This window comes from Drosophila rhopaloa, unplaced genomic scaffold (assembly GCF_018152115.1).
Source record: "Drosophila rhopaloa isolate 14029-0021.01 unplaced genomic scaffold, ASM1815211v1 contig_4, whole genome shotgun sequence".
Taxonomy (NCBI): Eukaryota; Metazoa; Arthropoda; class Insecta; order Diptera; family Drosophilidae; genus Drosophila; species Drosophila rhopaloa.
The window spans coordinates 516,604-544,442 of NW_025335134.1; the positions used below are offsets into that span (position 1 = coordinate 516,604).

Here is a 27,839-nt window from a genome sequence, read left to right on the forward strand (position 1 = left end):
CTTTGAACCGTTATCGCACACCAGCTTCCTCGGGGCTCCGAAGTGGCTGATGATCCGTTCGCGGAAGGCTCGTATCAGAGAAGCCGTGGTTGCATTTCGTAGGGGTATCAGCTCGACCCACTTGGTGAAGGTGTCGAAAAATACGAGGAGTATGGTATCCCCCTCTTTGGAGCGGAGCAGCGGTCCGACGAAATCCACACACAGTATGACAAAGGGTTCGTCTCTGTAAGTGCTCCAGAGGTTGTCGGGATAGAGCGTCGGCTACAACGTTATACTTCCCGCGGCGGTATGTCGTCTATGATATTGCTGGTTCTAAGGCCCATCTGGCAATCCTTCCGGTTGGGTTTTCTATTTGGTCAAGCCATTTTAGGGCCAGGTGGTCGGTGATTACGTCGAACCTATAGCCTTCGAGGTAGCATCGCAATTTCCGTATTCCCCAGACAATGGCCAAGCACTCTTTTTCCGTGGGTGAATAATTCAACTCCGCGGCATCAAGCTTGCGGCTGACGTAAGCAATGACTCGTTCCTGGCCGTCGATCTCCTGGGTTAGTACTCCCCCGAGTCCGTAGTTGCTGGCGTCAGTCTGGAGTGTCATCTTGACGGAGAAATCTGGGCATGGCAGCACGGGTGCGTCTGTCTGTAAACTTTTTAGGAGATCGAAGGCACTCTGTAGCTCTGGCTCCGACTTCCACCGTTGGTTTTTCCTCAGCAGGTTCGTCATGGGCTGGACCACTGAGACGAAGTTGGGCACGAATCGCCGGTACCATGAGGCCATCCCGAGGCATCTCCTCAGCTCCCGTAAGCTCGTGGGCCAGGTTTTGTACAGCGGCTACCTTGTCCGGATCGGTGTGGATGCCCTGGTCACTGATCACATGTCCGAGGTAGGCCAGTTTCTCTTGAAGAATGAGCACATTTCCTGGTTGATGAGCAGGTTGGGTCTCCTCAATCGTGCAAAGACTTTGTGCAGATTGTTCATGTGTTCTCCTAGGCTGGCTCCGATGACACTGAAATAGGCCTTGTCCAGGTACCGTTAATGCGGTACATGCCCGGTTGTCATTGGCCATGGGTATCTGCCAGTATCCGTTGCGCAGATCCAGGGTCGAAATGTATTTTGCGTTTCTCAGTCGCTCTAAGATGTGGTTAATACGGGGCAACGGATATGCGTCCGGGATGGATTTTGCGTTTAGTTGTCGGTAGTCCACGCACATGCGCCACTGGCAGGTTTTCTTCCGGACCAGAACCAAAGGGGCACTGTGCGGGCTACGCGACAGTTCGATACATCCCTGCTCCAGCAACGCGTCCACTTGCTCGTCTATGATCCGCTGCATGGCAGGGTTCTTTGGGAAGTAGCGTTGTTTAATCGGCCGGTCGTCCCTCATGGTGATCCGGTGATCTGCTATGTTTGCTACTCCAGCCATTCATTAGTCTCGCAGCCGTGTTCTTTGTACTTCTGATTGATTATTTGATACCCCTGGGTCTCGGTGTCCTTGTCGGGTATGTTGCTGCGTTATGCGTTTCATGTGCTCTGTGCGGCTCTTCGGGCGCGTTGGTATCCCTGTCGTTCTGTGGTCCTATGTCATGGTTGGCTATGCCTAGCCGAGGTGCCGTTGATGGCGTGTTCGATGTCCTGGGCGTATATTCGTGGCTGAGTGGTCTTCGTGGTCGGGGCCGAGGTTGTGGTTCCGATTGATTGCCTTGGTTGGAGCACGGCTCATTACGTCTGATCGTCTCACATTCTCCGGGTCTTCGTCGAGACAGCGTGAGGGTCGCCGTACCACATCAGAGGGTAGTGCCGATGGAAGCGAGAAAATCCATCCCTAGGATTAAAGGTTCCAGCATGGCGTTCATTACTAGAAGGGGAACCTGAATTAACTTCTGGGCGAGCGTCACGTCCGCAAGGAGTAATCTCGTTACTTCGACTCGAGACGTGTCAGCGAGATTATCTGAGGTGGATGCGAAACTGGTGTGGTTGACCGACTACGACGGCGTATGAAACTCCTAGATGCCCCGGTGTCGATGGTGGCTAAACGCACGTGTCCGCCAATGTCGACAATGTCAGCGGCGATCCTTCCTCTCTCTATCCTAAGCGGTGCGGTTACTGGTGGTTCTCTGGTGGACTGGGTGCCGACGAACTCCGCCGGTCGAGGGGACCCATCCCGTTTCCCGGTTGTGAGCGTCGACAACATTCGACTGTCCGGACGTCTCGTCGTCCGCAATACCAACAGAAGTACTGTCGTGGATTTCGGCAATCGCGGCTGAAATGTCCCAGTGCTCCGCACTTCCGGGAAGCATCCCGCATGTCGATTCGACGGTCGGATGCGTTCACGCGGCTAACCCTAGCTGGCGGGGCAGCTCTAGGTTTTGGCGATGCGCGTGGTGGGTTTCCTTGGAAAATTCTCTCAGCGAACGCAGGTTGAGTCCGATCCGGTGAGGGTGGGCGGTAAGCTGTCGCATTTTTAGAGGCGTGGTTATAGTTGTTTCTCTCGGGGATCCGCTTCTGGACGGCCTCGAACTCAGTGGCCAACTGAGCCGGTGCTCGCATGGCGTATTAGAACTCGAAGATCTAGCATAAAGTCTTTAAACGTTTCCCCTTTCAGTTGCTCACGACTCCAAGTCTGGTCGTCCAAGCGCTGGAGGTATCGGGGTGGAAGAAAAAACTCGAGGAATTCGCGCCGAAATGTGATTGGAGGCGGCATGTTTGGAACCACTTGTCCGCTCTGCTCGTCAGCAGCTCTGCCATGGCTTGCGGCGCTTAAGTTCGCGGCGGGCCGCAAGGGGCAGGTTTCTTCCCCCAAAGGTACGGTGCTCGGGGCACGTGTGGTAAATTACCTTCCTAGGTCGGTGACCAGAAAGTTCGTGGGCGGGCGCGCGTTCAAATAATTGGACTAACTTAAATTTTTTATTTATATTTCTTTATTTATTTAAACACAACTTTATGTCATAGTCGTCACAGTACAAATTCGCCAGTTGCTTAAATATATATTTAAATTCCGTTCGCTTTGCAAGGTAACTACTACATTAACTTTGTGCACATAACTAACAAAACTGTGTTAATTTTGTATATCTGATCAATGTTTTTGGTTCTTGTAACACCGCCGTTTTTCTTTTGTGCGTTATCCGTCGAAAGATGTAGTGCTGTTTTAATATGCGGAGGGTATTATAATTTTGGTCAAAGTGTGCAACGCAGTGAAGGAGACATCTCCGACACTATAAAGTATATATATTCTTAATCAGGATCGTGTCCTGGGTTGATATAAGCATGTCCGTCTGTCTGCCCGTCTGTCTGTTTCTACGCAAACTAATCTCTCAGTTTTGAAGATATCGAATTGAAACTTTGCAAACAACCTTCGTTCCTTTGCACGCAGTATATAAGTCGGAATGGCCGAGATCGGCCGTCTATATCCTATAGCCGCCATATAACTGATTGATCGGAAATGCCATAACTTTGGTGTTTGTAGCATCCATTTAACTGAACGATTGGAAATGCCATAACTTTGGTGTTTTTAAAGTTAGGAAGTTGAGATTTTTATGAGTTTTATTTTTGGCCAACCAACATAATTTACAGAATATTCTGCAAGGGTATATCAACTTCACCTCCGCCCGAAGTTAGCTTTCCTTTCTGAACGATTGGAAATGCCATAACTTTGGTGTTTTTAAAGTTAGGAAGTTGAGATTTTTATGAGTTTTATTTTTGGCCAACCAACATAATTTACAGAATATTCTGCAAGGGTATATCAACTTCACCTCCGCCCGAAGTTAGCTTTCCTTTCTTGTTAGTGTTGCTTTTGCAAGCATTTTAACTAAATTACGCTCCCGCTCTCTCGCTCTCTTTGTGTCGAAAGTTCTAGGCGTGCAGTTTCTGCGCTCATGCGGTACTTATGACTGCTCGCGGCTTGATGGGGCCGATTAGCTGTTTCGGCGTTGCTAGAGATAGTTTTCGCCGAGCTGATGATGTCTTCTCTGTGCTGGCTTCGCAGTTTAATTGTCGTAAGCCCTGAGCGCAAAAAAGCCGGTGGTAGTAAGCAGCAAAAGGGGAACACCACCCAACCGCAATCAAAAGAACAACAGAGCATTCCGGCTGATCAGCAGCTGATTGCAGCAAATCCCCAAAAGTTGCTAAGATCAGCAGCTAAAAAAGATTCGGTATGCGAACAATCCGTAGCAGAATTATTATTGCTGCACTGGTCGCTCTTATTCCTAAGGATTGGTGCGAAAAATCCCCATACTATTGATAGTGCTTCGCACATGTTAGGGGTAGTGAGAAACCGAAGTTAGCTTCGAACATGGCTCTTCGAACATGAATCTCTATTTAGATTTTTTGTCTGCGATCTAAGAATATAAAATATTTTTTTAAGTGAGTCCAATCTAAATTTTTCATAATATCTAAATTTTCGAAAAAAATTTCTCGCTGCCGGACCCCTGACCATTGCGGGCCCCGGGAAAAAGACCCGGCAGGCCCCCCTCTCATCGGCCCCCCCACACCGCCACAAGGGACTAATGAGTCCGTGCAACCGGCTCAAGTTGGTTTTGCAGAAATAATGTCTGCTCCATCAAAATCCCTTTCAGAGGTTCCACTAAAGAAACAAATTTTCGTTTCTCGGCTTTCCCCTGATCAAACATCGTCTGATGTATTGTCTTATATAACACAAAACTATAGCCGATAGTAATAGTGTAAAGGTGGAAAAGTTTAAGTTTTCTTATGCTAGAGACATTGCATCTTTCAAGATAACTGTCCCTAACGAGTTTTTTGGAGACATATGCTCGGGCGACTTTTGGCCGGATAATATGGTTGTAAAAGAGTTCCAGGCTAAGATAAAGAAAAAGGGGCCCGTGGGAGTAAAACTTCCTAGTCGAGGCCAAACCAGTGTACCAATTTCAGAAAACTAACTTCTATCCTCCTTCTTTCCTATCAGAATGCAAGCTCACAAAATTGTATTCTGATTGCCTTCCCATTGCATCTCATATTTTCGTGTTTACAGAAACCTGGTTAAAGCCGGAGATCTTTAGCTCCGAAGGTAAGTAGCTCTCGTCAGAGGAGTTATTTTTTGAGGAATTCAATACCATTGAATTTATTTGTGTAAAGTTATCGCTTCCTGGTAACTCCATATACATAACTTGCTCATATATTCCGCCGTTGTCTGAACTTCCTGATTATTTAAATCACATTTCCGTTATTAAGTCTGGTGCCAATTAGCTTTTCGATAGGGATCAGTTGGTAGTTCTTGGTGATTTTAATATACCTGGAGTTACTTGGACCACTGAGGATGGATCGAATGTCTTACTACCTATGGCACAACATGATTTTATTAACGGCCTGCTTGAAATATCCTTATCTGAAGTAAACCATGTTCGAAATTCACTAGGTCGCCTTCTTGATTTGTGTTTTGTATCAAATCCTGAAAGTGTGTTTCTGTCCAGAGTAGCACCACTCACGCAACCTGAAGATCCATATCACCCTACAATCGAACTTTCATTTGACACGGGTAGAGTTATAGAAGAAAAATCAGAAAAATCATCCAAGCGAATACATTGTTTTCGCAAGGCAGACTTTCTGAGGCTAATTAATGTTATTTCTGGCTTTAATTGGTCTGATCTTTACTTATGCAATAATATGTCCGATGCAGTTAATGTTTTTTACACTGCAATAAACCTATTTTTTAATTTCTGTGCTCCGTGGTACTATCAGTCAATCTCCAATAAATCACCTTGGTTTAGCAAAGAGTTGACACACTTAAGAAATGTCAAGTACAGACTTTTTAGGAAATATAAAAAAACCGGTTCTCAATCTGCTTTAACTAGATATGTAAGTGCTCGGTCAAGATTTACGTGCTTAATGCTCAGTGTTATAATAGTACTTAAACCGCTATAAGGTCCAGTTCTCTGGCTACCCACAACAGTTTTATAACTTTGTTAACGCCAAAAATAAATATAATTCTTATCCTTTTTCGCACTTCGTTTGAAAACATGACGCAACCACAGATCAGGCATAGCCGATTTATTTGACCAATTTTTTCAAACGACTTATTCTACTTTAGATCATTCATCACATCCTTATTCTTACACCATGTCCAAGTCAAACCTCATATTCTGTCCCACTTTAACAGAAACCTCTCTTCTTTTGGATCTTCTTCGTGTTAAGCCTGTTTATTTGCCAGCGACCGATGCTATTCCTGGGTGCGTGCTTAGGTATTGCGCTAAGGCCCTGTGCAAACCTCTTCACAAGCCACTTTCCAAATATTTAAAAGGAATTATTTGTTATTCCTCTTTTCAAAAAGGTAACAAGTTAGAAGCCAGTAAATATAGAGGTATTTCTAAGTTGTCAGCTATTCTTGAGCTTTTTGAACAAAACATTACTCTTCATTTCCAGCACCTTTGTAGATCAATCATTTTTCCGTGTCAACACGGATTTATTAAACGTAGATCCATAATCACTAACCTTCTTTCCCTCAAAAAGAGTTCACTGAACATTTGTGATCGAGAAAAAAAATGGCTTTCATGAACATTATAAGAATATGCAGTTTACATATCAGGACAAAGTACATTTACACTGATTTTAGGTCAAGAATGTAACACAATAAAAGTGCAGCTATGAACTTTAAATTAGCAAATAATTATTCAAAAACTTGTTTTTACTTTTTGATAATATCTTTAAAGAGTCTTTCCCAAATAATAGTTGAATTTAACTGCTTGTCAACAAACCTAGCTGATTGACAGTACGACCGTAGCACGCTTAAATCTGATGAACTCTCGAAATTTTGCTCACACTGGAAAGATTAAAGTTTTTACGCTAGCATACTCGTTTGTCGATCTGAATACTAGGCTTAAATTTCTAAAATTCTCCGTGTTTTTCCTCCGATGTCCCACAAGGGAGCCATCTGGGTCCACTACTTTTTACATTATTTATTAACGATCTTTCTTCAATTAGAAGTCATTCTCGCGTACTTATGTACGCAGATGATGTTATGCTTGCAGTTTAAGGACATTTTCTGCCATTTAGACTTACAATTCGATCTAGATAACTTTCAAAACTGGTGCCGAGATAATTTACTAAATTTAAACGCATCCAAGTGCAAGCTAATGAATTTTTATCGGGTCAGTCCGATATACGCGACTTACAAGTTAAGTGGCAGCTCCTTGGATAGAATAACTCTTGTAAACGATCTTGGCGTTCTTTTGGACCCTTAACCAAAATTTTCTAATCACATTTCGTCCATGGTTAATTAATCCAGAGGTGGTCAAAAGAATTTGATGATCCTTATTTAACTAAAACTTTATTTAATTCGTTAGTGCGTCCGATTCTGGAGTATGGGTCTCCCGTCTGGAGTCCGCAATACGGAATACATATTGGACGTATTGAATCAATACAAAAAAACTCTCTTCTTTTTGCTTTACGGCACCTAAACTGGGATGCAAATCTTAACTTACCTTCTTATTCTAGTAGACTTATGTTGATTAATTTACCCTCCCTAGCCAACCGTAAAACGATGCAGTCTTCATTTATAACCTTATGCATGGTGAGATTGACAGCCCCGACTTGATAAGTCGGCTAAACTTTTCTGTGCCAAGTAGATTAACTAGAAATTATATTCCCCTAATATTAAATCATTGTAGATCTAACTATGCCTTGCATGAGCCTTTCGGAGTATTATGTTCTGACTATAATAGACATTTTCCTATAATCTCAAATCTTGACTCTCCTGCTCTCCTAAAACGATTAATACTAGTTTCATTGGCACAAAATTGATCTTTCTATTACTTTTTTCCTCCCACTTTTACCTATATTTCCTTATCTCGCGTCTATCTTCTCGCGAATCGTGCCGTACGATACACGGCCGGATGGGCGGGTAAGAGGGCCGCCATTTGGGCAATGGGATTTTCACTCCGACAAATCATTAAAAACATTCCGAAGGGCCATAATTTTACATGGCCGAGAAAGCGGCCAACAATTGTTATTTTTTAACTTCTGTAATTTTTGTTACCTCCAACATTCCCATCTACAAAATATAGTAAAGCGACATAAAAATACCTCCAACATTCCCATCTACAAAATATAGTAAAGCCAATTTATGAGCATACTGAAAAAATATAAAAGTTATTTTAATAATTAGTTGAATGAAATTAGAATAAAATCTATAATTACGGCTATACTAGAGTTCTCCGACTATGAATTCAATTCAAATAGTAAAATTTTTATTCAATCACCAGAGTTTAAAGATGTTTATACCCTTGCAGAGGGTATTATAATTTTGGTCAGAAGTTTGTAACGCAGTGAAGGAGACGTTTCCGACCCTATAAAGTATATATATTCTTGATCAGGATCAATAGGGGAGTCGATATAGCCATGTCCGTCTGTCCGTCCGTCCGTCTGTCCGTCTGTTTCAATACCGTTTGCGAGCTCAGTTTAAAAGCTAGCGATCTGAAACTTTTACAGTCGTCCTAAAACTAGTGTACGCAGATCAAGTTTGAAAACCGCCCGATTGGATGTCTATATCCTATAGCTCCCATAGGAACAATCGGATATAACTTGCAAGATTGGAAGATATTTCGGGCAGTGTAAAAGCTATTGACATAAATCTTTCCAAATCTTTTTTTTTTCAAATTATAACTTTGTTGTTTTTAATACAAAAAAAATTAAAAAGAATAAAAATGGAAAAAATTGTATTTTGGTGTTTTTCTATTTATCAAAATATGTCTTTGATACTATGCTGCGCAAACCCGACATAGCTTCATTAATTTTATTAATATAGCCAAAAAATTGAAATGTAGTCGATTTGTAATAACTGCAAGGGTATATAAACTTCGGCTTGCGTAGGACCTTTTTTTTCCTCGGTTATTAATTATTATTATTATTTACCTCCTTTAGAAACTTAGCCTGATTCATTAGGGACACTTGGCTCAAAAGTATGCTGCCGGTACTGACCTATTATAAAAATGTTAATTTGGATTTTGTGCAAAATCCGTCTCTGACACAGAATTTAATGGACAGGGGTAATAAGTTACTCAATCAGCAGTTTTTTGCTACTAAATTGATCACTAACCCCATAAAACCCTTCAGTGAATTGGTTTACTACACCTTAGTATATTTCCGAACCCAAAAGCTTGGAGATATTCACTGTACCACAAACGAGGAAGTAAGCATCAGAGATAAATTCTAAAATTTTATTTAATCACGTTTTTAGGCAACGGGAATTTCCGACAAATGTTTTTAATATTCCAAGGGGCGGTAATTTTACATGGCTGATTCTCGTCCTGGTCTCTGCTCGGCACTGCGGCTGTCTCTGCTGCTATCTTTTTGCGGCGCCAAACGGTCACCGGACGCACAGTGCTTTCTTGACTTGGTTAGTGCCAATCGGCCGCTGCTCAAGGACTGCCTGTTGGGTTTTTGTCAGCTCTTGCGTTTAGTCAGCTTTTCCTCCATGTGTATTCGCGATAATCTATTTCTCTCGTCTGTGTGCGTGTGCTCGAAGAGGTAATAACAGAAATCGAACCTGACATTACCAGCACCGAAAAAAAAACCCTAAAAGAAAACGGTTTTACCGCCAAGAATGTTATTAACAGCAAATCCTTGAAGAAAAATTAAGTGCACCCGATGTACAAGCTTCAATATCTATCGCAGCAATAGAATAACTGTGGAGAACCGCATAAATGTAATGATTCAGTGAAATGCACTAATTGCCAGGGTTATGGAGACCCTAGGATATACTGCACACTTCGGGTCGTCTGCGAAGCCTGCGGGGACGCCCACAATACTCTACACTGTTCTGCCAACAAAGAAGACCCAAGTTAGAAAAAATTGTGGGAACTACAGGGAGCTGAAGAGTAGCATGCGACAAGCGATAGAAAGCTTTCGGCAGGCCCCAGGATACCCACCATATACCAAAATGGAAACTATGATGTTTACCCTGAAACAAAGCATGATGAAACTAATGTCATTTATGAAAACGACTATGCAAACACTTGTTTTTAAAATCAGAACATGGTGGTAAAGGTGCTCGCAGCACAACAGTCTAAATAATCGATGCATTATCTAATAATATCAATGTGGAATGTCAATGGTGTCTAACGGCAGAAACTTGAATTAACACAATTGCTGGTAGAAGCGCACCTCACAAGCAAATAACACTTTCAAATAAGGGGTTATACATTTTTCCGCACAGATCATCCGGATGGGAAAGCCCACGGCGGAACTGGAGTCTTAACCAGACGCAATTAACGCACCAAGCACCACCTTCATCAAATGTTTGCAGGCCACATCTATAAAAATTAATTGAAGTGACGGAAACCTTTCATTTGCTGCCGTCTACTGCCCGCCTCGCTTTACAATCTCGCAAGGACAATTCATGGATTTCTGCAACTAACTTGGGGATCATTTTATAGCCGCAGGAGACTACAATGCGTCTTGTGACAAAGGAAGGCAATTGTGCAATGCAATTAAACATTTAAAAAACAAATTGGACTATGTTTACCTTGGAAGCCCAATATACTTGCGTGCAGACCCAAAAAACTATCTTCAGACCATTCTCGTTTGCTAATAACACTTCTTCAAAGCCCTGAAATAATCGAACCCTCTCAGGCTGACGTCACACAGAACTAACTGGCTTAAATACAAAATGTATGTAAGTTTCTATAAAACTCGCCCCTCAACTTGGAATGGAATAGGACATCAACTGCACTACTGGAGCCCTGGAAGATGTACTCGTTGCAGCAGCCAAAATCTCCACACCACAAGGGAACGAAGTACAAGCAAACAAATACTATAAAGCCAATCAGCAAATCGAAAAGTTGATGCGGGAAAAATCTCGTTTTGTGACGTGCCTTGCCAGACCAAGGAAGCAACCCGCTCTTTCGCCCTTGCTCTCCAGCAACAGGCAGAAAACGCACAGCTGCACATCGAAAAACTGTCGCCAACCAGTATAAAGAATTCCCTATGAAGGGCTCACCCAAATTTAAGCGCTTCGAGCGAAACGATTACCCCAAAAAAAAACTATTTAGGATGCTGGGCCCGAGGCGACGGAGACAGAGTTGAAATATTTGCTTCACGTCTTCAAAGTTATTTCCAGCCAAATCCTGCCTCAAATTTATTTGTCTTGCCACTAATGCACTGAAATCAATTAATCATTAGGGAACTAAAACCTCAAAAATGCTAATCACACTCCCAAACTATGACATGGAGGTCGTTTGCAAACTCTTTAATGGGATGGGAGTGAAAGAAAAAAATCTATTATCATAATGATACCGAGGCCCGGAAAAGACCACACAATTCCGTCATGGTACAGACCAATAAGCCTACTGTCTTGTTTGTCTAAATCATTCGACAAATTGCTGATTATCTTGCTTTAGTGGAGAGGTTGCTATCTGACTGGCGTATTAAACTAAACGAGCTAAAACGTGTAAACACCTAATGTTTACTCTTAATAGGCAAACATACCCTCTGCGTTCTTTAACCGCTACGCAGATACCCTAGGTTATTAATTAGCTCATGCAGTTGCCGGGACTTGTGTTTTATTAGTTTGCGATTTGCTTAAATGCTCCAAGTAAGACGCCTATACTCCGAGATGTGAAACTGGATAGTCGGTATTTCTGCCGTATATACGAGGTTAAGGGTTCCTTGTGGTACGCCTGCCGCGATGTCAAACTTTTTGGTTAAGCAACTTTTGTGCCTCACGATGAACACTCTTAACACTTAAAAGACACAAATCAATCACATTGTGCTCGTTTTTTTGTGGTCTAACCTTTTTTAGTTAAGTATATTTCTTATACAAATAACATCATTAGATTTCGTCTCGGGAGTAAACCAAGAAACAAATAATTGTTGCCTATGAAGAACAACCAAAAGTTTATATTTACCTCCATTAGTACCCTGATAATTTTTTGTTTGATCTCCGGATGCTGGGCCTGTTTCATTAGCGACCTCTACCTGAAAAGTTTTAGACCCACCGGGCTGCTCTTTAACTTCTCCAGAGGAATTGCAAAAGCAAAACTACTGAGCCTAGCCCTCAGATCAATATGGAGCAAGTCGAAGCAACCACGCTTTCTTCCCAAAATAACATCGAAACCCCGAAAAAAAATTAATGTTTCAGAAATATATTTCGTTGTAAAAATCCATGAATTGTCCTTCAGTAATTGGAAAGCGAGGCTGGCAGTAAACAGCGGGAAAGGTCTCCGTTACCTGACTGCACTTTGATAGACGTGGCCTGCAAGTAATTAGATGCAAACCTTTGGTGAAAGTGGTGTTTGATGCGTTCCCTGATTAGGATGCAGGTTCCGCCGTGGGCTTTACCATCTGGATGATCTGTGCGGTAGAAGGTGTAGCCTTTTATTTGGAAATTGTATTTGTTTGTGAGGTGCGTCTCTATCAGTAGCATAATGTCGATTTGATTCTTATTCAGGAACTGTGTTATTTCAAGTTTGTTCTGGGAAAAGGCATTGGCTTTTTACATGGTTATTCGTAGATTTGCCATCAATTATTTGGACTGCTTAGCTGCAACCAACTGTAACACCATGTCCTGGTTTTGAACCAGTGTTTGCATGGTCCTTTTTTATGAAGGACATAAATTCATATCTTGTTTCATAGTAACCATCATAGCTTCCAGTGTTCTTTGAGACTGTCCTGGGACAGGAGGACAAATTACAGTTTGTACATTGCACCGGGCCGTTCCTCTTATAAGGCTCTTCCACCTTAATTCTTCGGTGCAACAGGTATTGCAGGTTATAAATGGGGTGCACTTTATTTTTTTCAAGACTCTGTTGTCTGGCTCCAGCTCTACCTTGAAAAGTGGTTGCGGGTTTTTCTTCCTGTTAATGATGTTACTAACGTTCTTATTGGTCTGTATGGGCTTGTTGAATATTGTCTTCGTTTTTTTTTGTTGTCAGATTTTTAGAGGACTTTGTATTTGGCGCTGCATTAGACGACATCGCAGTTGATTCCGCGATAGGAGCCGTTGCTGTAGAAGTGGTTGGTTTTGCTGTAGTTGTTGCTGTTACTTTTGGTGCGATTGCAGTAGTTTTACCGCTGCATGTTGTTGATGTGCCAAGGGTCGATTCTGATGGTGCAGTGGTTTTACATTGAGTAAGAGTAAGAGTGAGTAGAGAGGGTGAGCAAGATCTTGCTTTTTGGGTATCGACTCTCTTCGGCTCACCGAGCTTATGCGCTCTTTATTTGGTTCGTCGATCATTATTTTGTTATAAAATAATTTGCACTTTTTTTAATCATATCACTGATTTTTTTTTTGTTTTTGCGTCTTTTCGCCCATTTTGTAATACACCAATTTAATTTTTTAAATTTTATTTGTCTTTAATACATCCCCTTTCTTCATTTTTTTCGCTTGTCGCTTGTAAGATAAAACAAATTAAAAATAGTTGCTTGACTACGATTAAAAACGTTAGCAGAGAAGATGAAAATAAAAAGTTTGAGAATATAGCAAATACTAAAGTAAAAAACCTTGTTAATTCCCAGGTATAATTGAGTAATGTAATGGCAATAAGAGCGAATGCAGTGGTTCATTTGAAATGGCAATGTTAAGTCAGAATTAAAGATGTCAAACCAACAAGCAATTTGAGTCGAAAATATTATCAATTGAATATACTTATTAAACCGAATGCACCCAGTTATATACAAGTGATTAAATTTCCCAAGTGCAAATTAAATTTATTAGTTCGTTGATTTAAAAAAAAATAATTTTCATTATTTTATTTTGATGTTCACCTTTTATTTCTTAATACACTTTTACAAGTCACTTATGTTTTATCTTAGATTATCGCGACTGATCGTGTCGTCTGCTAGGCATGCAATCTGGCAACATCAGATTCGCTACTTTCGCTCTACATTTTTTTCTAGTTATTGTGTGATATTTCTGAACCCCCAAGCTTGGCTATATTCACTGTACCACAAACGAGCAAATAATCATCAAAGATGAATTCTAAAAATTCATTCAGTCACAGATTTGGACAATGGGATTTTCACTCCGACAAATCATTTAAACATTCCGAAGGGCGATAATTTTACATGGCCGAGAAAGCAGCCAACAATTGTTATTTTTTAACTTCTGTCATTTTTGTTACCTCCAACATTCCGAACTACAAAATATAGTAAAGCGACATAAAAATATGCTATATAAATTTTCTGCCACATATCGTTGAATACTTTGTCCAATCAAATAAGCCCATTTATGAGTACCTTCTCTTAAGCAGAATCTATAATTGGGTATTGACATCTGGAAGTTATACGATCTTCTTCCCACCCATTTAAAAATGGCTGAGGGAGCTTCAACAGAGTTTGATCATCAAGAGTAGGTAGAATTGTCTAAAAAACTTCAGAGCATACGGACTTAAATTTAAGATCGTTAGTGATCAAGATTCTTTGAAATGGTTGATGTGAAACCACGATTTGAATTAGCGATTAGCTCGGTGGGCCTTACAAAGATACAGCTTCGATATTGAGCATCGGGCTCCCTAAATGTAGTGCCTGATTCTTTGTCTCGTGGCAACGAGGAGATGGTGGCTGCCATGGATTTGTTAGAAGGGCTCATTATCAATTTTGATTCGGAGCATTTTATATCGGCCGAATACACCAACTATTCGAAAGCAAGAAAAATTTACCGGACCTCAAAGTAAAAAGTGGCTATCTCTATCGAAAAGCTGAACACTTAACGGGTGAGCAAATGCATGACGAGTGTGCTTGGCAGCTCTGGTTACCAAAATAACTCGCTTCCTTTGGCCTCTGACATTATTTCTGGCCTGGCCTCGTTTCAGATTTTAGGGAATATATTGCTAAATGCGAGATTTGTAAGAGTACTAAAGCACCCAACTTTACTCTCAGACCACCGCGGTGGTGCACCGTTAGGAAAAGCTCCGGAAACACAGCGATTCTTCCAAGGAATTTTTATTGATTTCCCCGGTCCCTGTCCTCGTTCGAGAAGCGGGAACATCGGAATCTTTATTGTTCTTGATCACTTCTCTAAGTACGTATTCTTAAAACCAGTTGGGAAGATAGATTAAAGCATTGTCATTAAATATTTGGAGAGCTATTTGTTTATGACCTATGATTCCGAGCGAATTAATCGCTCATTGATATCAGCAATTAGAGCGTGTTTGCGTCCTGATCAGAAGGACTGGGAAGAGTTTTTGGAAAGGATATGTTGCGCTTTAAGATCTTCGGTACACTCTAGCCTGGGTAAAAGTACTACATGGCTTTTGGTCAACACATGATCACATCTGGGTCAACATACTCTTTGCTTAGATAGTTAAACCAAAGACCAATATAATCTCTAAGATGCGTAACGCCATACGATTTTTTTGCACACGAATTTTTTGTGCTGGCTTTTCAACTGGCTTTTCGCTCTCTTGCCCAAAAGCCAGCGAGAGAGCGCTCTAGAGCCAGACGCTCTCTTGCACGCTTACTTCGACGGCCGACGACTGTATGCGTGCACATGTATTCACAAGCGAAGAAATTCGCTGCAGCGCGCTGTCGAAATATACTCTTTATTTTAAAATTCGAACATTATTAAAAATACTTATATTGTATTGCCTTTATATTTACTTTATTTACTAATTATACGAATGTATAAAATTATTTAGTAATGACCAAATATATCTAAGTATAAAAAAAAACATAATTTACTTCATACATGACTTCACATTGGATGATTAAATACGATGTTTATTTAAATTGTATTTATGTATATAAGGCAATGAAGCTTGATGTAAAACTTTTTAATATACCTTAGAAATGAATATCTGCATATTTAATTCATAGTTTCGTTATACATATTTAAATTAAAGCAAAGGAGAGCTAACTTCGGGCGGAGCCGAAGTTGATATACCCTTGCAGAATACTCTGTAAATTATATTCTCCAAAATTATGCATCTTAATACTCATAAAAAATCCCAACTTCCTAACTTTAAAAACACCAAAGTTATGGCATTTCCAATCGTTCAGTTATATGGCAGCTATAGGATATAGTCGGCCGATCCTTCTGAAATTCGGTAGGTCGGATTGATTGGCCAAATATAAAACCCAGAGAAAATCCCAACATCCTAACTTAACAAACACCAAAGTTATGGAATTTCCGATCAATCAGTTATATGGCGGCTATAGGATATAGTCGGCCGATCCTTATGAAATCAAAATTATAATACCCTGTGCAAGGGCCAAATATAACATAGAAAATCCCAATTTTGTAATGTATATCTTCTCGCCGAATATTCTGCCCTATTTTTATACCCTTGCACAGGGTATTATAATTTTGATCAGAAGTTTGTAACGCAGTGAAGGAGACGTTTCCGACCCCATTAAGTATTTATATTCTTGATTGGCCAAATATAACATAGAAAATCCCAATTTTGTAATGTATATCTTCTCGCCGAATATTCTGCCCTATTTTTATACCCTTGCACAGGGTATTGTAATTTTGATCAGAAGTTTGTAACGCAGTGAAGGAGACGTTTCCGACCCCATTAAGTATTTATATTCTTGATCAGGATCAATAGAGGATTCGATATAGCCATGTCCGTCTGTCCGTCCGTCCGTCTGTCCGTCTGTTTCAATACCGTTTGCGAGCTCAGTTTAAAAGCTAGCGATCTGTAACTTTCACAGTCGTCCTAAAACATGTGTACGCAGATCAAGTTTGAAAACCGCCCCGATCGGATGTCTATATAGGATATAGAGCTCCCATAGGAACAATCGGATATAACTTGCAAGAATGGAAGATATTTCGCGCAATGTAAAAGCTATTGACATAAATCTCTGCAAATCTTATTTTTTTATGGATACCTTGATCAGGGTAAAAGCGCTTGGCGATCGGACGTCTATATCCTATAGCTCCTATAGGAACAATAGGGTGAAATCGGTTAAAATTTAATGATTTTTAGGATATTTCGCACAGTATATAAGCAATTGACATGAATCTTTCCAAATCGTCTTTTTTATGCATACCTTGATAAGGGTAAAAGCGCGTCACGATCGGACGTCTATATCCTATAGCTCCCATAGGAACAATATACCTTATTCCTTTCGCTACTTTTTCATTTTTAGCAATTTCGGCAAAGTCTGCAAGGGTATTAAAACTTTGGCTTGCCGAAGTTAGCTTCCGTCCTCGTTTTTTTTACTTTTGAAAATATTACAAAAATGAAAACTTTAATTAATTTAATCTTTTGTCGCAGCACGCTCAATTCCACTCTTATCAATAATTATTTGTGGAAGTGTGTGGATTTACACAAGCAAGATCTCCGCCCCCAAAGCCGACGCGCTAGAGCTGTATTCTAACGCGTGTAGATTCGTCCTATCCAGAACACAAATGCTATAAAGGTTACACGCTACAAGCGGACTCCACTGGATTATAAACGCTCGATCACCTCTATGCCCGTACTACAAAATTCCCAGCTGTGAGGAAGGCGAGCAGCAGCAACATAGATTTTTCAATGTACTTATTTGACTATGAATCGAATGTCTTACTACCTATAGCACAGCATGATTTTATTGACGGCCTGCTTGACATATCTTTAGCTCAAGTAAACCATGTTCGAAACTCTTTATGTCGCCTACTTGATTTGTGTTTTGTATCAAATCCAGAAGGTGTGTTTCTGTCCAGAGTAGCCCCACTCACGCAACCTGAAGATCCATATCACCCAACAATCGAACTTTCATTTGATACGGGTAGAGTTATAGAAGAAAAATCAGAAAAATCCAAACGAATACATTGTTTTCGCAAGTCAGACTTTATGAGGGTAAATAATTTTATTTTTGGCTTTAATTGGTCTGATCTTTACTTATGTAATAATATGTCCGATGCAGTTAATGTTTTTTACACTGCAATAAACTCATTTTTTAATTCCTGTGTTCCGTGGTACTATCCGTTAATTTCCAATAAATCACCTTGGTTTAGCAAAGAGTTGACACACAGACTTTTTAGGAAATATAAAAATACCAGTTCTCAATCTGTTTTTACTAGATATTTAAGAGCTCGGTCAAGTTTTACCGTGCTTAATGCTCAGTGTTATAATAGTTACTTAAACCGTTGTAAGGTCCAGTTCTCTCAGGACCCGAAACAGTTTTATAACTTCGTTAACACCAAGCGTAAATCTAATTCTTTTCCTTCCTCGCTGGATCAGGCAATAGCCGATTACACCATGTCCAAGTCAAACCTCATATTCTGTCCCACTTTAACAGAAAGCTCTCTTCTTTTGGATCTTCTTCGTATTAAGCCTGTTTATTCGCCAGGGCGCGATGGTATTCCTGGGTGCGTGCTTAGGTATTGCGCTAAGGCCCTGTGCAAACCTCTTCACAAGTTGTTTACATTATCTCTAGAAACTTCCCTATTCCCAAATATTTGGAAGGAATCATTTGTTAAAATCAAAAAAGGTAACAAGTTAGAAGCCAGTAACTACAGAGGTATTTCTAAGTTATCAGCTATTCTTACGCTTTTTGAAAAAATCATTACTCCCCATTTGCAGAACCTTGTAGATCAATCAAGCATTTTTCACTAAACTTCTGGAGCTCTGGCTTCAATAGTAGTTTTCAAACAGACGTCAGTCATTTACACTGACTTTAGTAAGGCATTTGACTCACTTACTTCTTGTTCAACAACTTGACCTTTTAGGTTTTCCAGTTGATCTCCTTATATGGATCTCCAGTCACCTGAATGGCAGGTCACAAAGTGTCCTTTTTAAAAATTCAATTTCTAAAATTCTCCGTGTTACCTCCGGTGTCTCACAAGGGAGCCACCTGGGTCGGCTACTTTTTACATTGTTTATTAACGATCTTCCCTTAATTATAAGTCATTGTCGCGTACTTCTGTGCGCAGATGATGTTAAGTTATGCCTGCAGTATAAGGACATTTCCTGCCATTTGGACTTACAATCCGGTCTAGATAATTTTCAAAACTGGTGCCGAGATAATTTACTAAATTTAAACGCATCTAAGTGCAAGCTGATGACTTTTTATCGGGTCAATCCGATATACGCACTTACACGTTGAGTGGCAGCTCTTTGGATAACTTTACGAGTTTTGTAGGTTTATTAAGGATAATTAGGTTGAATATATTATTATATTGGAAATTGTAACTTAAAGTGTTCTGAACACGTTCTGCTCTGGAGTACGACTCTATTTCGACTACTTATAACTACAGAGTCTGGTAACACTACCAGAAGGGACTTAGCGATACTTTTCCAGCGCGGATGAGTATATATTAAATTAGGGGCTGTTCACACTTGTAAACGATCTTGGCGTTCTCTTGGACCCTAAACTAAAATTTTCTAATCCCATTTCGTCCATGTTTAATAAAGCCAGAGGAGAGCTTGGATTTATTAAAAGGTGGTCAAAAGAATTTCGTTAGTCCGTCCGATTCTGGAGTATGGGTCTCCCGTCTGGAGTCCACAATACGGAATACATATTGGTCGTATTGAATCAGTACAAAAACTTTCTTCATTTTGCTTTACGGCGCCTAAACTGGGATGCAAATATTAACTTACCTTCTTATTCAAGTAGACTTCTGTTGATTAATTTACCAACCGTAGAACGATACTTGGTACTGTCTTCATTTATAACCTTATACATGGTGATATTGACTCCCCCGACTTGGTAAGTATGCTAAACTTTTCTGCGCCAAGTAGATTAACTAGAAATTATATTCCCCTAATTTTAAATCATTGTAGATCTAACTATGCCTTGCATGTGCCTTTCAGAGTATAATGTTCTGACTAAGTGGGTAAGTGGGCCGTGGGACTCCGCGCGAAAATAAGAACAATCGAAATACTTTGAAGCTGGATTTGGAGTAGTTTAAGTAGAAGTCATTACTAACGCACCAAGATTGCAGTTTATATAAATAATTTTGCAAACGGATTTGCGAGTCCCTGCTTTTTAAGTGCATACAAATTTGTCATCGTCGGAATACATCAGAATAGTTGACTCTTGTACTGCAGGAAAATCGTTTGTGAATATAACGAAAAGACTACCTTGCGAAACTCCGTAGATGGCGAGGTCATTTTTGGAGGGAGAACTGTTATATAATACATTGTAAGGGCGATTTGACAAAAAATGTTAAATTTATTTGACTAAGCGAATAGGAAAACATAACAAAACTAGCTTTTTTAATAGCAGATAGTGGTCAATTGAATCGAAAGCCTTACAAAAATCTGTAAAAACTGTATAAGACGTAAATTCAAAGAGGTTTGTTCTTGTGATCCGGCCCTTCATAAAGCAATCCTCGGATGGGGACATAAGTAACTCGCATTGATATTTTAACTGAGAGGTTAATATCAGATGTTCAGAATGTGTCACCTACTACATTTTTTATGAAGTGTTAAGATTAAGGATTCCTTCCAGATTGAATATATATAATTTTGTCTAAGTGGCAGTTGAAATATTTATGACAATGGTTCTGACAAAGAGCTCGCGAAATTTCTTTGAACACTTTAAGGAATTGGATCAGGGCCAGCTGAATAGAATGGGCTTATCAACTTTAGGTTATCACCATTAATTTCTTAATTAATGTTATGGTATGTTTGTAAGAAATCTTGGCTTGATGGAGCTGTTTCGGCGTTGCTAGAGATAGTTTTCGCCGAGCTTATGATCTTTTCTCTATGCTGGACTCGTAGTTTAATAGCCATAAGCTGTGAGAGGAGTCCCCTAAGTAGAACACCCGCATTCTCAATTAAAGGGACAGCAGAGCACTCCCGCGAATCAGCAGCTGATTGCAGCAAAACCTCAAATGTTGCTGGATCACCATCTAAAAAAGATTCGGTATCCGAACAATCCGTAGTGGTATGTATGCAACCAGGGATTTCTAAGAATTCCGATTTTTCCGCTAAGGTTTCACAATTAGTGGATTATGGGGGTTATATGCCTCATAATATAGCTACACTACCACAATTGCGTAAAGTTATCGCTCCCTGGTAACTCTTTATACATAACTTGCTCATATATTACGCCGTTGATGATTCCTGATTATTTAAATCACCTTTCCGTTATCAAGAAAATAATCAAGGGATCAGTTGTTAGTTCTAGGAGATTTTAATATACTGGAGTTACGTAGTTCACAGAGGATTGAACGAAAGTCTTACTAGGATATAGGTAGCCCATACGTGACATATCGTTATCTCAAGTAAACGATGTTAGAAATTCACCAGGTCGCCTACTTGACTTTGGTTTTGTATCAAATCCTAAAGGTGTGTTTCTGTCCAGGGTACTGCCACTCAGGCAACCTAAAGATCAATATCATTCTAAAATCGAAGTGACAGTCGACACGAGTACATTGTTTTCGCAACGCAGTCTTTCTGAGGCTAAATAATTTTATTTCTGGCTCAATTGATCTATTCTACTTTAGATCGTTTCTCACAGCCTTATTCTTACACCATATTCAAGTCTTTTGCAAATAAAGACAACCGAAAACTCTCTTCTTTTGAATCTTCTTCGTCTTCAGCATGTTTATTTGCCACGCCCCGATGGTATTCCTGGGTGAGTCCTTAAGTATTGCTCTCAGGATCTGTGAAAACCACTTCACAGCTCTTTAGATAGATTAACTCTGGTAAACGATCTTGACGTCCTTGTGGACCCTAAATTAAAGTTTCCATGCTTAATAAAGCCTTGTTTTTATTAAAAGGTGGTCAAATGAATTCGATGATTTACTTTATTTATTTCGCTAGTCCGTCTGATTCTGGAGTGTGGGTCCCCTGGCGCTGTAATGGTCTGATCGGAACCAATTGCTTACCTTGCGTTGCGTTCTTGTTGCAAATACGTGTCGAATTATTACACCTCACTTGCTATAAATCCAATTAAAAGTTATAAAGAAAAAAATTTCAACGCTCTTTTCAAAATGAATGTGTTTCTCTCCTTGCTTGACATTTATTAAATCGCGGCTTTACAGTTCATGGTCCACGACTTTTGGAAAAAGTCGCTTTTGGGACAGTGGGCTATAATTTTCGCCTGCTTGTAATCTTGTTAAAAATACGCGTCGAATAACACTTGCCTTGAATCCAACACTCTTCTCAAAAGTTATTCAAAAATGAAGTTTAAAAAGCTTTTATCAAAAAGAAAAACATTTTTTGCCTTTCTAATTGTCACGTTTGTTCGTCGTTTTTTTTTGGCAAAGTCCGTAATTTAATTATTGGCTGGATATACTTTTTCATAGTAAAATAATTTTGTAATTATAACCAAAAACAAATAAACAATCTTCAACTATTGTTGTATTTACCAGTCTACATATCAAAAAACCGAAGGTTTTTAAACGGACAAAACACTGAAAACATTCACACACTAATAGAAGCTTTAATGACAGAACTCAACCTATGTTAAAACCAATGAAGTTTGGCAACTTACAATTGCAAAAAAAAAGCTTCTCTGATCGTAAGATTGAGGGGTTTCTGACGCTCTGCTTCTCTCCCCGTAGATAGCTAATGAGTCTGAGGTGTCGTGCACACGAAACTAGCTAGTCCTATCATAGTCGGACTCACTCACTCCCCAGGGAGTGTAAGTGTGATGAAAGTTAAGTGGAATAAATCGCTGAGTTATAGAAGAAATTAAAATATAATATAACCAACGTATGACCTCGAGTAATTCAATAACACTACAATTTGAGGTTTCCCTGCTTTTCGCGTTTGGAAGTTATTGAACGTCCATTTTAGATCTGGAATGGGCAGAAAACTATACGAAACCGACTTAATGATACAAATTTCTTATTAAAGGTACTTAAAAAATAAAGGGAAAGGGCAGTACACATAGTGACGATGCGCACAAAGAGAGTGTCTTAGAGAGTGATGTCCTTTATAAGCACAAATTGAAAATCTGCTTTGAAGGTCCGATCGGAACGAGAAAACATCAATCATATTATTTTTAATACGCGTCAAATTACGCCATACAAAACAAAATCTTAAAGCTCTTTTCAAAATAAAAAAGTCTTGGATACCTATAGCAGAGATGTACCAAATCGCTGCTTAAGGATCCTAAAATTATTTTAATTTTGTTAAATCGCTCCATATAAAAAGCTTACGCTTACAACGTTTTAAAAAATCTGCTACAAAAACGCCTTCAGTTTCTTAACGCCCGAAGATAAGTTGGTAATACTACACATCATTTATTTTTTGCGTATGATATGGTTTTCACAAATCGAAATGTCGATTTATTTAAAAAAAAAGTGCAAAGTTTGAAAACAATTGAACTCTAAATACGTTTTTACTCCAAGGTAAAATTTAATATATATTTTAAATAAGTTATGTTTTTACATTTTCGATTTAAATAGGTCTTGTCTTCTTTTGAAGATCTTTTAGAGAAAAGTAAAGTTTTATTGAGCAATAAGCCTTAGACATGCAAAAGCCTTATAGATGAGAAATTACGCGATGATTTTGAGTAAGAACGGTAAAAGTTTGGTGATACCAGATCGGCCCACTGACTGGACCGACGTTTCAAAATGACTATTGGGCAAACGATTTCTGCATTGGCGTAATATATTAACTTTACGACACATCATCATATAATCTAGAATGTTAAATTCAACTAGATATTAAACCTTTTATTTTTGATAAAGTTCTTATTTTTGGAGAAAGAAACAAAAAACCAAAAAAAATGGTTTTTTATTATTTTATTTATGCTAATTTATGAATTCTGCAAAAATATATAATACATTTTGGTAATGTATATCACTATTCTTGCTCTCGTTACTCGTATATAACACCAAAAGGCTACGAATCTATCTTTGAAAATTAAAATAAGAAGTTTTTTCTTTGTTTCAGGGAGGTGACAACCAATTTGAGAATCCATTGCCTGGAACTATCGTTGACCAACATATAACCAGATTGAAAATGTACGATTTTTTTTTGGTTTCACAATTGGTACGACAGGGCACCGTAACTCCTTCTCATTTTGTTGTTTTAAGAGATGACGCCCAACATGGACCGGATATCATTCAAAAGTTAACTTATAAACTTTGTTTTTTATATTACAACTGGGCTGGTACTGTACGAATTCCAGCTTGTTGTATGGTAAGTAATTTTTTAATACATCTATTAAGGGGTTATATACCTTTTTTTGTCGAAAAAAAAATAAGAAAGTTTTGATTTTTTTATGTATGTAACTATTGTCTTTATTAAATGAATGATTATATTTTCTGAATGTTTAGATTGTTGACAATGTTTATGCAAAATATTTTGAAAAAATATTTAATAGTTTTTAAGGTGTGGCTGTTTTCCTTAAACGCCTTTTTTTTAAGAGCCTTGCGGTGATAATTCCCCAGGACGAACGGGTCAACTGAAGCCGAAAAAATAAAAATATTTCATTAGTTTAAAGTAGTATCCTGTACTTGAACGAACGTTTTAAAATTTTTTTTTTGTGCATACGGGAACGTTTTATGCAAAAAATTTCGTTTTTGAACGCTAAAATTCTTACAAAACTATCTATTTCGGCGAAATACAAATTTTTACATGAAAAAACGATAGTTCAAGTACAAATAAAATTCATTACGAACATTTAAAAAAAAATGAAGAAAATCGGTTCAGTAGTTTTTCGCCAATCCATATCAAAGTCATTTTTCAAAAAACTCCATTTCGAGATATTCGCGTTGAAAGTTTCAAGTTTGGGTTTGGGCGGGGACGAGGCGCGCGGCTAGGAGCGCTGTACCTTTTTTTGTACCTCTCAAATCTCTATGAAAATTTGGGGAAAGTTTCTAAAGAAGTTGTTCTTTAAGATAAAGCAAAATAAAAATTTTCGATTTTTTAAAAATGAAAAAGGTATATACCCCCTTAAGTAAAAATGCGCAAATGTATTTTTACTTAACTCCTTTGTGGTAACATTGTCTTAAAAGGACGATAAATACCATATTGTATAAGGGGTCTCAGGTTTTTACACACTTTTTCATTTTGCGTTTTAAACAAAACGATGATTTAAATTAAATGATTGGCCTTGATTCAGAACAAAGTATTTACATAACTATTTGATAAAGTAAAAGAAAAAGAGGTAGGCTTAAAAGTTTAGGTTTGTACGGTTTTAAAAACTGCTGAGTGATCCTTTTTTTGCTCGTAACATATTAAAATCGTGTGAAATAGGGATGGCCTATTCTGGTAAAATATAGGTATCACTCAGATTTTAGCCAGCAGTTTAGTTCCGATTAAGAAACACCTTGTTATACCCTTGCAGAGGTTATTATAATTTCAGTCAAAAGTTTGCAACGCAGTGAAGGAAACATTTCCGACCCTATAAAGTAAATACATACAATTTTGATCAGCATCACCAGGAGAGTCGATCCAGCCATGTCCGTTTTTAGTAATATAGGCATAGAAATGCTTTTGGCTTTTTATAAGATATTATGATAACAAGATTTGTTTGCAGTAATTGTAAAGGTTAAGGGTTAATTTTGTTATAAGTGCAGTTATTCAAAAATAAATAAAATAAAAGTCTTTAATAACTGTTATTATTTGGGGAATAATATAAAAGTCCTAAAACAACTGTTAGCATTTAATATAAAAGTCGATGGCCACAAAATTATTGCTTTAAGAATAGTTCAATTTAACTGCAATTAAACACACTACAATTTACTCAAGTGATCGAACCCTCGCTAATATATGCAATGTAATCAATCTTTTTTCGTTCGTACCTTTGCCACCCTGGATCCATACATTAAATTGTATAAGTTTATCTAAAATGTAATATTCTTAGAAGCGACGATATTACAATGATTATCTGTACATGTTTGAAAAATTAAGTTATGTCGATTTATCGATATATTTGTCAATATTTTAATTTTGTTCATCGTTTGGCGAAGAAATTTTTATGTAATGGTTGCAATAGGTAATGTAAATTAGCCACCAAATTAGCCCCAAATATTGTGTTTGCTAATTGGTAAAGTACAAATTGAGACCGCGGTTTCATTAGGGTTTTAATAAAGCACTTAATACTTAATGTTCTATTATTTTAATAAAGGTTATTCAGAAATTATATAACCTTAATGAAATAAATCAAATGAATTTTATAAGAGCATTTGTTCAAATTGCTGGCCCAATAGCCAGAGATTTTCAGTGGAAAATTGAAATGCTGCGAAATTTAACCTTGCAGTGGTCAAAACACCTACCATCGGCGTAGGCATTAGCTAGGGAAACTGAAGCCAGCATAGAAAGAACACCAATTCACGGCAAAGTTTACAATGGAGCAGAAAACCCAGAGTACTGACTTTCGCAAGGGCCAGAACCATAATCCCGATAAACAAGGGAACGAAAAAAATCCGCATTATTTTAAAAAGCAAGATAGGAACCAACAAAATTATTCTTGGCGTAAACCAGAGAACAGGGCCGACCGTTACTACCCACGTCGGGCAGAAGAGCCTATGGACTGGAATCCATTGTCATCCAAGTCCAAACAGCAATCACATATTAGACAAAACCAGAATGCAACACAACCTCAAAATTCACTGGAAAAAATATCAAAAGACCTCAGATAGGGTGACAGACCAAAGTCGCCAGCAGCTGAACAACATCGAGCAAACCGCCGGTGCCAAAGACCAGAAGTATGATAACGCTGCGGTAGCTGCACTGAGCGCAATCAATGACGACAACGACTCGGTCGACTCCCATGACCTCCTCAATTTTTAAGAGAGCAGTCCCGGTTACCGTTCATCGAACGACGGTTGGCTGGGAGAACTTTAGAAATACTTATTGACACGGCGGCGGCAAAAAGTTATATAAAGCCCGTAAAGGCGCTCAGCATTTCGCGTAAATTCAATTCACGGGTCCAATGACATAGATAAAAAGAGCCTAATAAACGTTTTGAGAAAAACTACCCCATTTTTCATATTCGAATTCTTAACGACATTTGACGGGATCATAGGCTTCCAGAGTCCAGAGTTCCAGAGTCAGCAAAAAAAAGAGTTCACAGAAATGATGAAAAAAATATCTAAGGTCTTCTCCGACGCATCTCAAACCTTGCCTTACAACACAAATGTTGTGGCAACTATTCGCACTGGGGATAACAACTAGAGGTGCAGCAACATCGATGTTTTTTTTCAACCATCGATGTTTCTGTGCCGTCACTATCAAGAGAAAAGGGCAAAGGAAAGGTACGTAAAACGGCAGATTTTTTTTATTTTTCTATTATATTATTAAAGTTATTCATTTGCATTATGCAGTAATAGAATTCGATTGGTGGTGCAGGTGACGGCGTTAAGATGGACAAATTCTTGATGCGATGTTTCATCGATGTTTTGGGTGAAAAACATCGAAAACATCGATGTCTCCATACATCGATGTTTCTGCACCTCTAATAACAAACAAGTGTAATCTAAGATCCAAGGGGGGTTGCGAAGTTTGTCAATTAAGAAATAAAAGACAAAATGAAGGCTAAAATTATTATCCCGTCGAAATCACCGTCCGTACAAAAATCCAACTTGGGTAAAAAAGGATTAGATGAAATAGATGGTAGGAAAAACCGTTTGGTAATCGACTTGACCGAAAAAAACCCCATGCCAATACAAAATAATTTAAAACCCTGGATTTAATATCCGGATATCACCAAATAGTCCTCGCGAAGCAAAATCGTGAAAAGACCTCGTGATTAGACCAGGCACCAATGACCGTCTCACTCACTCACCCACTCTTTAAAGAAAGTCTCCAATACCTCGACTCTAAACGGGGATGCAACCGATCCTGAGAAGCAGCTATCAGATAATACCAATTTATAGATGACTACGGCACAAAAGTCACTCCTGGCAAAGATAAATATGTCGCCGACGCCCTTTCGTGACAGAACTTCAATGATAGTGAACAATCTAGTACTTACACGATAGAAACAACGGAGAAATCATTGAGAATTGTTTCAGAAACTAAATGGTACTAGAAGAGGCAAAGTATTCCCTAAAACGATAATT

At 38.9% G+C, this 27,839-nt stretch overlaps 1 protein-coding gene across 2 annotated transcripts in view; it reads left to right on the forward strand.

The window, feature by feature from the left end:
- Positions 1-27,839, forward strand: part of LOC108038995 (protein argonaute-3) — a 555,323-nt gene that overhangs the window by 404,572 nt on the left and 122,912 nt on the right. The window contains exon 7 of one of the 2 annotated variants that reach the window (XM_044461511.1): positions 23,722-23,970. In XM_044461511.1, the coding sequence (XP_044317446.1) occupies positions 23,722-23,970 (249 nt within the window). Of the gene's footprint in view, positions 1-23,704; positions 23,971-27,839 lie in introns of those variants that run through there. The other variant, XM_044461512.1, reaches the window with a different exon arrangement.